General features: G+C 40.3%; 3 protein-coding genes and 1 non-coding gene across 5 annotated transcripts; 2 read left to right on the top strand and 2 right to left on the bottom strand.

Annotated features, from left to right (window-relative positions):
- Positions 1–1,421: 1,421 nt before the first annotated feature.
- On the bottom strand, positions 1,422–1,494 carry Trnaf-gaa (transfer RNA phenylalanine (anticodon GAA)). Its single transcript has one exon. It is a non-coding gene; the product is annotated as a tRNA-Phe (tRNA).
- Positions 1,495–1,834: 340 nt separating this feature from the next.
- LOC129602804 (uncharacterized) lies at positions 1,835–2,756 on the bottom strand. Its single transcript, XM_055501957.1, has one exon. The coding sequence runs from the start codon at positions 2,591–2,593 to the stop codon at positions 2,024–2,026; it is 570 nt and encodes a 189-aa protein (XP_055357932.1). The 5' UTR covers positions 2,594–2,756; the 3' UTR covers positions 1,835–2,023.
- Positions 2,757–2,891: 135 nt separating this feature from the next.
- LOC129580740 (protein RFT1 homolog) lies at positions 2,892–5,504 on the top strand. Its single transcript, XM_055471398.1, has 6 exons — positions 2,892–3,078; positions 3,175–3,377; positions 3,441–3,621; positions 3,751–4,239; positions 4,388–4,486; positions 4,672–5,504. The coding sequence occupies exons 1-6, from the start codon at positions 3,004–3,006 to the stop codon at positions 5,143–5,145; spliced, it is 1,521 nt and encodes a 506-aa protein (XP_055327373.1). The 5' UTR covers positions 2,892–3,003; the 3' UTR covers positions 5,146–5,504.
- A 995-nt stretch (positions 5,505–6,499) lies between these two features.
- Positions 6,500–11,048, top strand: LOC129601442 (acetylcholine receptor subunit beta-type lev-1-like). Of its 2 annotated transcripts, XM_055500252.1 has the most exons (7): positions 6,500–6,750; positions 6,861–6,997; positions 7,584–7,628; positions 7,879–7,988; positions 8,100–8,229; positions 8,793–9,773; positions 10,696–11,048. In XM_055500252.1, the coding sequence occupies exons 1-7, from the start codon at positions 6,699–6,701 to the stop codon at positions 10,855–10,857; spliced, it is 1,617 nt and encodes a 538-aa protein (XP_055356227.1). In that variant the 5' UTR covers positions 6,500–6,698; the 3' UTR covers positions 10,858–11,048. The 2 variants fall into 2 exon arrangements, with proteins under 2 accessions (XP_055356227.1, XP_055356235.1); XM_055500260.1 differs by lacking the exon at positions 6,500–6,750 and having other exon boundaries at positions 6,875–6,990.
- Positions 11,049–11,078: the final 30 nt, after the last annotated feature.

The raw sequence follows: 11,078 nt of genomic DNA, 5'->3' as shown, positions 1-11,078 counted from the left end.
AAACTGCATGGGTCATTTGTGCTTCCGTCAATCGTCTGGTTTCCTTGTAATTTCCATCGACAATCCAAGAGGGCGTTTCCTCCACAGCCTTTTGCACGCGAGACAGAAAGGCTGGAGAGGAAATGAAACCTGGCTCCCAGTGCAATGCGTCCAATTCCACGCACGGTATCTCCAGCACTGAAGACAGCTTTGTTGATAACGTGGATTTCCCAGAACCAGAAGGACCAAATACCACGATTCTTGGCATTTTTGTGTAAAAGCCTTTTTAAAAATCAGTTTTACAGTTGGCTTACGAATAACTGTGGTGTAGAATGTGGATTACGTATGTAAAAACTAAACAACCATCGCGGCAAATAATCGCTAGCGCTAACGGGTAACGGCTACCATCAAATGTGGGCAAAAATACATGCTCATACAACTAAGGCCTTGTCCCGAATTCGAAGCGAATCTCGCTATGGTACGGTTGCTCAACCGCACGAGGTGGCTGTATTCAGTGACCACGCCTACAGATACGGTACGCGAAGCCACCTCGCGAGGTGGAGTTGCTGTATCGCAACGAGATTCGCTTTGAATTCGGGACGAGGCCGAATTCAGTAATTCACGGCAGAATAAATTACACATAAAGCCGCACAGCGGTGCAGGTGTTAACGGACCATAAGCGATTTTGCTGCGAACCACGTGCCGCGCTGACATCAGATTTCACGAGTAAGTATTCACAACCATCTCCCCAACACGTTTTATAGTAAGTATTACTAAGTAATATCTATATTTACTATACGCGCGCCATACATGCTCGTATCTGCACATACAGTATAGATAGAATAAAATTATTATGACAGCAACAGGTAGCGAACGTGTAGCAGTGTAAGCACTTCTGTCAAGTAGGTAGGTATTTCACGTATTTGTACAGTTATTAAACCGTATACTAAATGTATTACTAATTTTGCAAGCAAAAAAATTAAGTATGCATACGAATAATACGATACTATTGTTTCGTTTTCCCCGTTATTACAATAACATTAGTTTACTCTGATATTATTATGAGCTAGCACAAAGCTGTTTTTCTAGCTAGTTGCTAATTAAGGAAAATTTAAAATATTCATCGTCAAAATAATTTCTTTAAAAGAACGGTACGGGACGTTTACCACCCGACACCCTGCTGTGGAGCCAAGGTAATATAAATATCTATTACTATAAATATTGATATTACATTGGCTGCTTGGCATATATCTTTACACTATGATATTAGTACATTGTACGCTGGTTCAATTAGCACGCGTGGAGCCGGTAGGTACCTACAAAAGGTTTTCACAATAAAATATTTTACGAAGAACCAAAATGCATTACGAATAGCGTTTAAGTACTGTAGGTTAACGTGCGGGAAAAACTCCAAAGCAAAAAGCCTTCAAAAAATAAAAACTTGCCGAAACCGTGGATTGAACACGGGACCTTTAGATCTTCAGTCTAACGCTCTCCCAACTGAGCTATTTCGGCATTCACAGAACGTACTTGGATTTATTTGCAAGCACGCGAATTCAATCGATTAAGGGCTGATTAGATTGCTTTTGGAGACACAAATAAAATCAAGTTTATTTAAATAAAAATCAATTAAATTCGTAACCGTTATAATTGTACTTCTAGGTCTTAAATGTATGAATTAAGGAACATAGCTGCTTTTCTATTCGGCATTCTACAATTGTTCAAAAATCGACTGCTGCATGACGCTATCCAACCACCCACACTCTGATAAGTCAGATTACCGTCGTTTTACCCTTGCTGATTACGATTAACAACAACAGAGCTATTTCTGTTGATTTTGCAATTTATTATTTTATAACTTGCATACCAGATTACTTAATGCTGAAGTTAGGGTTGTTAAAATATGATATAAAACTTGAAAACTGGAACGAAAGTGGTCCGTAAATGGAACGAAAGCGGGTATCACAGATAACAATCATAAAAAACCATAATTAACAGACAATGCAGTTTGCCCAGCGAGTTCACCAGTTATGTCGTGCAATCATCATTTCTCTTTAATCAGTCTGGAGAAAATCTTATCCAATTCCTTAAGACGCTCCTTGAGCATGGCACTGGTATGCAGCGGCAGCACACCGTTGGCCAGCGATTTTTGCACTACTATTTCGACCCGCTCAGGCTTCAGGATGCAGTACGCAGGCTCCGTCATAATCCGTGTATACTGTTGGAGGTTCTGAATAAGCAATTTCATATTCAGCGTAGCGGCGTGGACGCTCTCCCAATTCTGCAGCACGAAGGCGAAACCACAATCGATGGCCGCGAACCACAACAAGATTTTCCCATCCTCGAAGTACTCGCCTTTATCCAAACGCACCACGCCTCGAGAGAATTCAGGTAGAACGTTGTCGGATTTGAGACGTTCATAGTCCGCGGCGTCATTACGGTTCGTGTAGCGTTTCACCGCGTCGTACTCGGATACCAGTTTGCTGCATAGTTTCTGCAGGATGTCCTTACGATCTTGGCGATCACTAATAGAAGGATCCTTGTCGAAGACTATGGAATAAAGCAGTTTCGCGGATCCCGTTTGTAGTGTGCTTATGAAGAATGCAAAAACCATGTCGGCAGATTAGACAAAAGATCCACCTTCAGCTTCAGTTTTCAACGAAACGCACCAGCCAAAGCGATCAAAGAGTTTTTTGATTATTACGATATTATCAGCCCTCGCAGCTTCGCAGTTCCTCGTGGGGATACACTGATACAGTGTGAAGTTGCGAACTGTAGTGTACACGGTACAGTGTACACGAGAAAGCAAAACAGCAACAGAAAATAAATAAAACTGCCAACCCACTTGGGGTTGCAGTGCAGGCTCGTAGAGTTGTCAGAAATTTTCTGTGGGTTTCTCCTTTTCGAAAGCGCTAGCGTACGATAGATCAACAATACGTACACAATACATATAGATATGTATTCCGATTTCCGATACTATTTAAAAGAGGTACTACTATTTTTGTATGGTATTACCTCGCAAAAATGGAAGTTTCCGAAGACCTTACATCGGTTTTTTCAGGGACCGTCACATCCACGTATTACCACATAATCCTACAGGTAATGCAGCTATATATTATATGGACATAAGACTCAATTAGAGTACTGTACATTACAATTTATCGTCCAAACAATGATCAGCTGTCTCTTGTTTAGATCTTCTGCAAGTTTCTCACATTTGCTTTGAACGGACTCGTTCTGCGCTACATCTCCAAAGATTTGCTGGGCATTGTCAATGTGCGTCTGCTATTGCTGCATACTACGATACTTTTCCTGTGTCGTGAAGGAATTCGCCGTGCAACTTCAGGAAATATTCGTCCAGAAGAATGGAAGCAAACCGTCAATTTAATATGGCTTGCGTAGGTGCTAACGCTTCTTGACGTAATTTTTCTGACTTGTGTCAGGTCTTTTCTTTATTCTAGGAACGTATTCTCGTGTCTTTTAACGTTCGTGGGATCAATGCTGTGGATTTTCCTAATGGAGAATCCGGATGCCCCGTTTTACGCATTCGGAGTTGTTGCGTACGGACTTTCTTCTGTTATCGAAATGACTGTCGAACCGATGTATGTCCTTGCTCAGGAAATGATGTTCCTCAAATTGCGGGTAAATCTATTTTAATCTGAAGTTTTTACCATTCATGATTATTTTGTCGTTTAATACTTTCGGTTAACCGGCCTGGCGACAACGCATGTACTGTAGGTGTCGAATACATTCCGTTACGATTTTTTGTAGATTATGGCTAAATTCCTTTCTATGACGATCCAGTCTTCCATCAATGCCGTCCTTATAATTATGGCTCCTCAGTATGGAATTTTAATTTTTGCCGTTTCTCATCTGATTGGTTCCTTCGTCTACTGTATAGTATTTTATCACTACATCAAAAGACTGTTGCATCCAAATCAGATTGCGATCAAGTATCCTATCAACAGCATTGCGGACTTTTTACCCAGCCGTACTGCCCCCATCTTCCCGGAGAGATTATGGCAATTGACTTTGAGTTTCACGTGGCAGTCCTTTTTGAAACAGATTTTGACGGAAGGCGAGAAGTTTATCATGTCCTGTTTCCAGTTGCTGACTTTCGCTGAACAGGGAGTGTACGATGTTGTCAATAATCTCGGATCTCTTGTCGCGCGTTTATTGTTTCAACAAGTTGAAGAAAATGCGTATGTCCTGTTCTCAAAAGTGCTGTCACGGGATCCCGGTGGGGCAGAAGTTCCGTCGGTAAATATATTAATAACTACTTTGATCTGATGTCCGCCTCACTACCAAATGAACTTTCGTGCTTCACAGTGCATGTCCCGTGTTGCCACTTTTTGTGCAACTGATAATTCGTTTTACTTGTGTTAATCGTATTCTTCGTTGTTTACAGGAATCTGATAAGTTCGGAGCTAAAATGCTGGAGGTGTATCTGAAGAGCATTTCCGCTTTAAGCATCATCATTGTCCTATTTGGTTACCATTATTCGGATGTTCACTGATATACTGGATGGCTGTACGTTACGGGCTTTTGTCATAGTTCAGGCTGGAAGTATTTTCGTTTTGTGGTACTGACTTCTTTATTTTTAATCTGCGTTTCGGTTGTTTTGAGCCGCGAGTTTTGTTTTTGTGATAACTTTCCTTTCGTTATTAAATTTTTTTTTCGCTTAATTTGGTTCGATTGTTCATGTCGGTTTATGACGTTTTATCGCAAACGCTGTCTATCATTTCTTTTGGTGTCAGGTATAACCAAAAGCTTGTCGCGCTTTCTGCTACTTTCCTGTTGTTTTCCTGGAGTTTTGTCAAACAGTTTGGACCGGTTGGCTTCATTCTGGCGAATATTCTTAACATGGCTTTGCGAATACTTCACAGCGTACATTTCATTTTCACTTACTACAAAGACACGGAATCCCGACCTTTGCACGGTGTACTGGTGAATAGCCGCTTCCTGGCAGCTGCGGCGGTGGTTTCTATGGTCGTGTATTTCTTCCGCAGAATCTGTGATATTTCTACCGTTGTCGGACTCCTGGGTTTTCTTGCTATTGGAGGTATATTGGGGATTTTCATGGTGTTGGTGCTGTGGACAACGGAAAAGGAGATGATTACATTTTTGTACGGTTTATTGCGGAAAAAGTCAACGAAAGCTGAATAGTTTATGGCACTCCGTCTTCTCAAATTGTCTGTGTTAAGATATCTATAAAGTTTTTTTAGATGTGAGACATTTTTGATTTACTTATTTTTGTAATACTAGTTCTGGCAGTTTTAGTGCAGTTTGTGGATTTGGCTTTGAGCTGTCTTACTTGGTTTTGGGTTCCGTTTCGCCTCGTGATGATGACATTCGCTCAGTTTGAGACATTTCCTGTATAGATACGTTTACATATTTATAGAGCGCTGGAGATTGTCATATATTTGTGCAACTACAGTTTATCCAGCCCAAATGCATAAATGACAAGAAAAAGCAACAGCATTGCGCCGAGCTGGACGTATGTCAATAAAGTATTCCCCGTTCGATTTGACTTTGATTGAATGTGGTGTCATTGGTGTTCTTTGAGCGGTATCTAGCCAGATGCTGGATTGCCAGCGCCTCAGGGCGCAATAATCCCGGGATCGTCTGGCTATCGCTGAGCTCTGCTTTCTTGATTCCCTGGGACTGGCTAAGTGTACGTGATGTAATTTGATGAGTTTAATGAAACATGTATCATTTAACGGGGTTCATTGCTGGTAATCTGGCTGCTAAATTGGTGATTATGTTCTTCTACACTTACCATGCGGCAATACACGTATGCATCTCGCCGATTCTCGCGCATTTTCAGTTTTTCAAAGGTATAGAGACCTTTCTGCAGAATTTATGTTTTTTTGTCTACGTTGATAATCTTGATCGGGTCAGGTCTTTTTAATTTAATTTTTTTTAATTTTCTAGAAATGATATTTCTTGCATATAGCTGATTTTCGTCGTTAAAATTGATCTGAACATGAAAACCATCGTATTTGAATTTCGATTCACCTTTCAAATTTTGCAAACCAGGTCTTCTTCCTAGCCCACGCCTTCGTAAGTGTTATTGTGTAGGAGACAACTTACAGGATGCTACTACATAAATCTTTCGTCAGGTTGAAAATTCATTAACAAAGCACGAACATATCTTGTCACTTGTGCTTAAGTGACCCCTGTATATTTAGCACAGATCTCGGTGCGCGTATTTGTTTTGGATGTTAAATTTTGCCCCTATGGTACTTGTCATTTGCACAAGTATCCATTCTGCTGGATTGCATTTGTGCCGGCAATTGGATTATACAAGCGGGTCGATAAGGAGAAATTTGTTCCTTAGCCGATGGGCGTTTAATATTTCCTCTTTAACAGAATCATTAAGAGTCCAGACGTGCGTCTGTGTGCGGCTTTTGTGCTTGTGTTGGCGGAAGTCTGATATGAACTGGAACGTCATTCAAGTATACTCTGATGCATGCTGAAACGTTTCGTAAACGAACCTGTCAGCAATCAAGCGGGAACATGTTGTCATCTTAGCGGTTTCTATCTTCCGTAATTAGGAAATCCTCTTCAGCGCAGTCCACACTGCCGACTCTCTCCAACTCCGACTATTCATCATGCATATCCAACTTGTTACAGGAAATAAGTCTAAGACGGTTGCAGTGAATTTCTACGCTACTTATCTCGCTTTCAGCGTCCGACAGCTACTGTAGCAATTTGAGATGGTAATATATCTTGTTTTTCTGCTCCTGTTGCTGGAATTCGGACAACAAGGTAGGGAATGGTTGCACGTACAGATAGCTGCCACGATGCAGCGGTTCTCCTGGTTTTTAGTGATAAGTTCATGCGGCTGACTGTACAGAAGATCTTTTTTTCTTGTGTAGCATATGGGTCCGAAGCCCAAGACCGTTTAATAAAAGAACTCTTCCAAGGGTACGATAAACTAAGCCGTCCAGTGTCGTCCATTAACGAAACTGTCAATGTTACTTTTGGCCTCACGCTCAATATCCTCGTGTACGTGGTACGTGTGATCGGTGTGAATAATTATATGTGCTTTTACTGTTTTACACACTAAAGCTAAACAATATGTAAAACTTGCGTGATATGGTTGTACAACATATTGTTTCCAGTTGTTCACATCTCGCCGGGAAAGATATTATTTAATATGTCAAAAAGTAACAGCCAGTCTATGCAGATATCTGTACGTATGCCTTACCCGCACAAACTTATGGATTACGGAAAACTTTAGATTTTTTTTGTTAAATAGAGCTTACTTTTTTGTTATTGTACGAGTAGCTACAAAAAATTAGCTCGGAAACATTCAACTCAGTGAAAGTTAGCTGGATCTACATCTGGGGATGCACTATGCAGTAAACTGCACATGTCAAATTTTTCTTCATCAAGAGCGAAGCCTGCGCTTTTTCTTTTTCTGAAATAAATCTCGTTTTAACAATAATTATACATGTAGACGCATTGCATTTGCCTGATTTTTGGTATATAATGTTTTTTCTGCCGTTAGTTAATAATTGTGTAATATGCTACAGTAGCATTAAGCAATACTAAAGATGGTTATTTTGAGCGTACTGAATATGGTTCTGCTTGTATAGAGTGACCAGGATCAGGTCATGAAGACTAACGGCTATCTGGACATGGTAAGTTATAGATAAAAATTAATGATCTACTACAAAAATAATTTTTATTGATTAAAAAAATTTATATGATGTGATGCTCATTCCACAAACCGAATAGAACGTTCAGACACTACGAATGCTACAATTAATAAGCGACGCCAACATTTTTAAATAAAGGATTTTTCGAAAACAGTTTACGTATTTTACTGTTTCCGTTTTGCGAATTCCCGGGTTTGTCCGTGCCACCAATATGTAAACAATATTTTTGTAGTCGTGGACCGATCTAAGATTGCAGTGGAATCCCGACGATTATGGAGGAATTACAGTTCTACGTTTGCCGGTTGATAAAGTGTGGCAGCCGGATATCGTATTAACGAATACGTAATTATGACATACGCTTGTCGTCTTGCGGATGCTGGTGGTTGAACTATTAACTTATGGACCGATCGATTCCCTTTTAACAAGATTATATTCAAATTTCTTTCTTTGTAGGGTGGATGGTCAATTTTGGCCCAATTTTAAAAGTAACGCCCTCATTTACAGCGCCGGAACAGTTTTTTGGGTCCCTCCGTTCATTTACAAAAGCGGCTGCGATACCAATCCTCTCTACTTCCCGTTCGATGTACGTTCAACTTGCACCTATGGAACTGGCATTTGGCAACTTTGAAATCATGCTAATTTTGCTTTGCCATCTATTAAAAAAGAAACTCTGACGACACAAACAAACTTCCCGTAAAAACCGCAGGTTACCTTGAAACCTGCAGCATAATATTATAGGTATTTGCAGTAATAATAACAGTGTAATATGTACTTCTATGTGTTTTTTATACAATCGATCGAAAGCGTTTTCAACGAAATAGTGTAAAATCGCAGCAGTAACAATACTAACCAAGTTGACTCTACTTGCGCGCTTGATTGTTTTTTACTGAATCGACAACGAGATTCTCAGATTCAGCCGTAATTTGATACGATACCAACTGATGGCGATATGTGTCAGTGTAAATAATAATCAAAACGTTAAAATAGTATGGCGCAAAAGGCTGAGCCTTTGGCAGTTGTAGTATCCACCAATTAATTTGTTATTACTTTATTAGCTCTATTTGGTAATGGTAACTTCCACCAGTTAATTTGCTATTACTTTTTGTTAATACTTAAAACAAAATAATACCCGGCCCTGTATTTCAGCAACAAGAATGCTACCTGGTGTTTCGGTCGGTGACGTACAATGCTCGCGACGTGGACATCCAGTTGAAGGCGCCCAACATGGAGCTAAAAGATTACTGCGAACAGCCCTCCGGAACCTGGGATTTGGCGGAAGTGCCCCTCGGACGCTTGTACCGCATGGAATGGTACCGCGAAGGCAAAGAGCCGGTCGTCTTTGTCCAGCTGGATCTCAAAGTGGCCCGCAAATCCCAGTTCTACGTCATCACCTTTCTCTTGCCCTGCGTGTGTATTGCCTTTCTGACAATTTTTGTCTTCTATCTGCCAACTGCCGCCGGAGAGAAAATCTGTTTGGCCATCTCCATTCTCTTCACAATCGTAGTGTTCCTGTTGATTTTAACGGATATTCTGCCGCCCTCCGATTCCCTGCCCTTAATGACCAAATTTCTTTTATTCACTTTTGTATGTAATTTAATCTCCACGTTTATCACCGTAATTACGATCAACTGGAATTTTCGCTCGCCGGATACCCACGAAATGCCAGACTGGGTGAAGTTGATATTCTTAAACATTTTGCCACGCATGTTAAGGATAAAACGGCCGGAAAAAGTCAGCAAACGGAAACTGTTTAGCAGTGTCCGAGTAGATAATGGCGGTAGCCAATTTTCTCCGCCCAGCCGCTCCCGTTCGCCGGGCCGGTCTAAATGGGGATCACGAACTAGTCGGAGTAATTCGCAGAAGTTAATGTCTCAAGCATCGTTTGACCGAATGATTCCCAGCAATCAGAAAGGAAGTCCCATCGTGGCCTTGAGGTTTAATTCTTATCGAGGCATCGTCGCCAATAATCCGGCCTTTTCTGCCTCAGTTGATAGTACCAGCAGTTTGATGATGCGCGAACTGCAGTTTCTCGGGGAATATTTGAGCAATTTTCCTGGCTATCGAGACGCCCTGCAAAATGTTGCATTTATTGCCAAGAATGTCGAGGAGGGCGAAGAAGGCAACGATGTAAGAGCCATTTGTGTTGTGGATGTTTTTCTTATCAGGCTTAGCGCACTTTTACCGAAACAGTAATTTATTCAAATTAACTCGACAAAAAGGGTACGAGTACCTCAGTTAACTCAACACTTGAACCGTTGTCATTGTTTTATAGTGAATTAAAGCATTCACCAGCATCGCACACCGAATACGATCTCATTAAGAAAATAATTTTTATTAGTAGAGCTTGTTTACAGCAATAATGTATGCTATAATAACAATGTTAATAATTTCTAAGTAGCCAAAACCACTTCTCTATCCAATTCAGCTGTTTCGACTTACTGCACGCTTTATGCGGTAACTAGATTATGTACTTATAGATTGTAAACCAGGGGTTATTGTACTACTGCATAAGTCTGGTCTTAAATTTCTTTAGTTTTATTGCGAAAGCAACCGGAAGTAATTGTGCTTTCCGTCCTTGTCCCGTTTTGTGATACCTTAGGAAGATAATTTCCAGAAGTATCTCGATTTCTTGAATCTCGTCCGTGAACATTTGTTGCACACAAACGTGTGCGCCTATACAAAATCATTTGATTGATAATCAGCCCTAAAACGTACAGTGATTACTATTACTATAAATTTGTTTAAGTATATATAATTATATGAAAACGTTAATACAATCATCGGAAATAAAATTCTTTAGAAGTTTAAAAAGGAATTAAAGTGAGCGGACTGATTTATGTAAGTGATGCGTAATGATAAAATTCGTAATATAGTGGATGCGGCTTTATATAAGTACCGAAGAATCGCAAAAGAACGTAAAACGGTAGATGTACTCGTATCTCTGTATTTAAAGTGTTCGCTAACCAACAGATGCTGCTACATATTGATCAGTAATTTATTTCAGTTAACTGTTTGCCAGGTTAAAAGCAGTTCTGTTTTTAATATCCAGGTGGCTGATGACTGGAAGTACATTGCACTTGTCATCGACCGTCTGCTGTTGTGGCTGTTCTTCCTGGGAAACGCGTTTGGTTCTGTCAGCATTCTCCTTAACTCGCCACACTTATTTGAACCTCTAACTGATCATTGTCCTAACAGAACAACTTTACTTTAGAGTTCGAGTAATGTAGGTTATTAAAATCAGTTTCGTAAACCTCGGTTGTGCTCGAAATCGTGATCGTGAGCCTAAAAAAATGAAATCCGGCTCATTTCGGTTAGAAGATACGTTGTATTGTAAAGCTATTCACATGTCAATATGATCGACCAATACATATGTGTGTTGCTTTGCTCAAATCGTAACTGATTGATCGGTTCATTAAATTTGCAAATTAATGG

Source organism: Paramacrobiotus metropolitanus, unplaced genomic scaffold, assembly GCF_019649055.1.
Source record: "Paramacrobiotus metropolitanus isolate TYO unplaced genomic scaffold, Prichtersi_v1.0 Parri_scaffold0000004, whole genome shotgun sequence".
Lineage (NCBI taxonomy): Eukaryota > Metazoa > Tardigrada > Eutardigrada > Parachela > Macrobiotidae > Paramacrobiotus > Paramacrobiotus metropolitanus.
This window is presented reverse-complemented; position numbering and strand designations above follow the sequence as displayed.

Bases quoted from the DNA above. Each gene is read 5' to 3' on its own strand.
- LOC129601442 (XM_055500252.1), top strand. From the start codon at position 6,699: ATGGTAATATATCTTGTTTTTCTGCTCCTGTTGCTGGAATTCGGACAA. The intron at 6,751-6,860 runs GTAGGGAATGGT...TTTCTTGTGTAG, and splicing joins GCTGGAATTCGGACAACAAG to CATATGGGTCCGAAGCCCAA. The intron at 8,230-8,792 runs GTACGTTCAACT...CCTGTATTTCAG, and splicing joins CTCTCTACTTCCCGTTCGAT to CAACAAGAATGCTACCTGGT.
- LOC129602804 (XM_055501957.1), bottom strand. From the start codon at position 2,593: ATGGTTTTTGCATTCTTCATAAGCACACTACAAACGGGATCCGCGAAA.
- LOC129580740 (XM_055471398.1), top strand. From the start codon at position 3,004: ATGGAAGTTTCCGAAGACCTTACATCGGTTTTTTCAGGGACCGTCACA. The intron at 3,378-3,440 runs GTAGGTGCTAAC...TCTTTATTCTAG, and splicing joins GTCAATTTAATATGGCTTGC to GAACGTATTCTCGTGTCTTT. The intron at 4,487-4,671 runs GTTCACTGATAT...CTTAATTTGGTT, and splicing joins TTGGTTACCATTATTCGGAT to CGATTGTTCATGTCGGTTTA.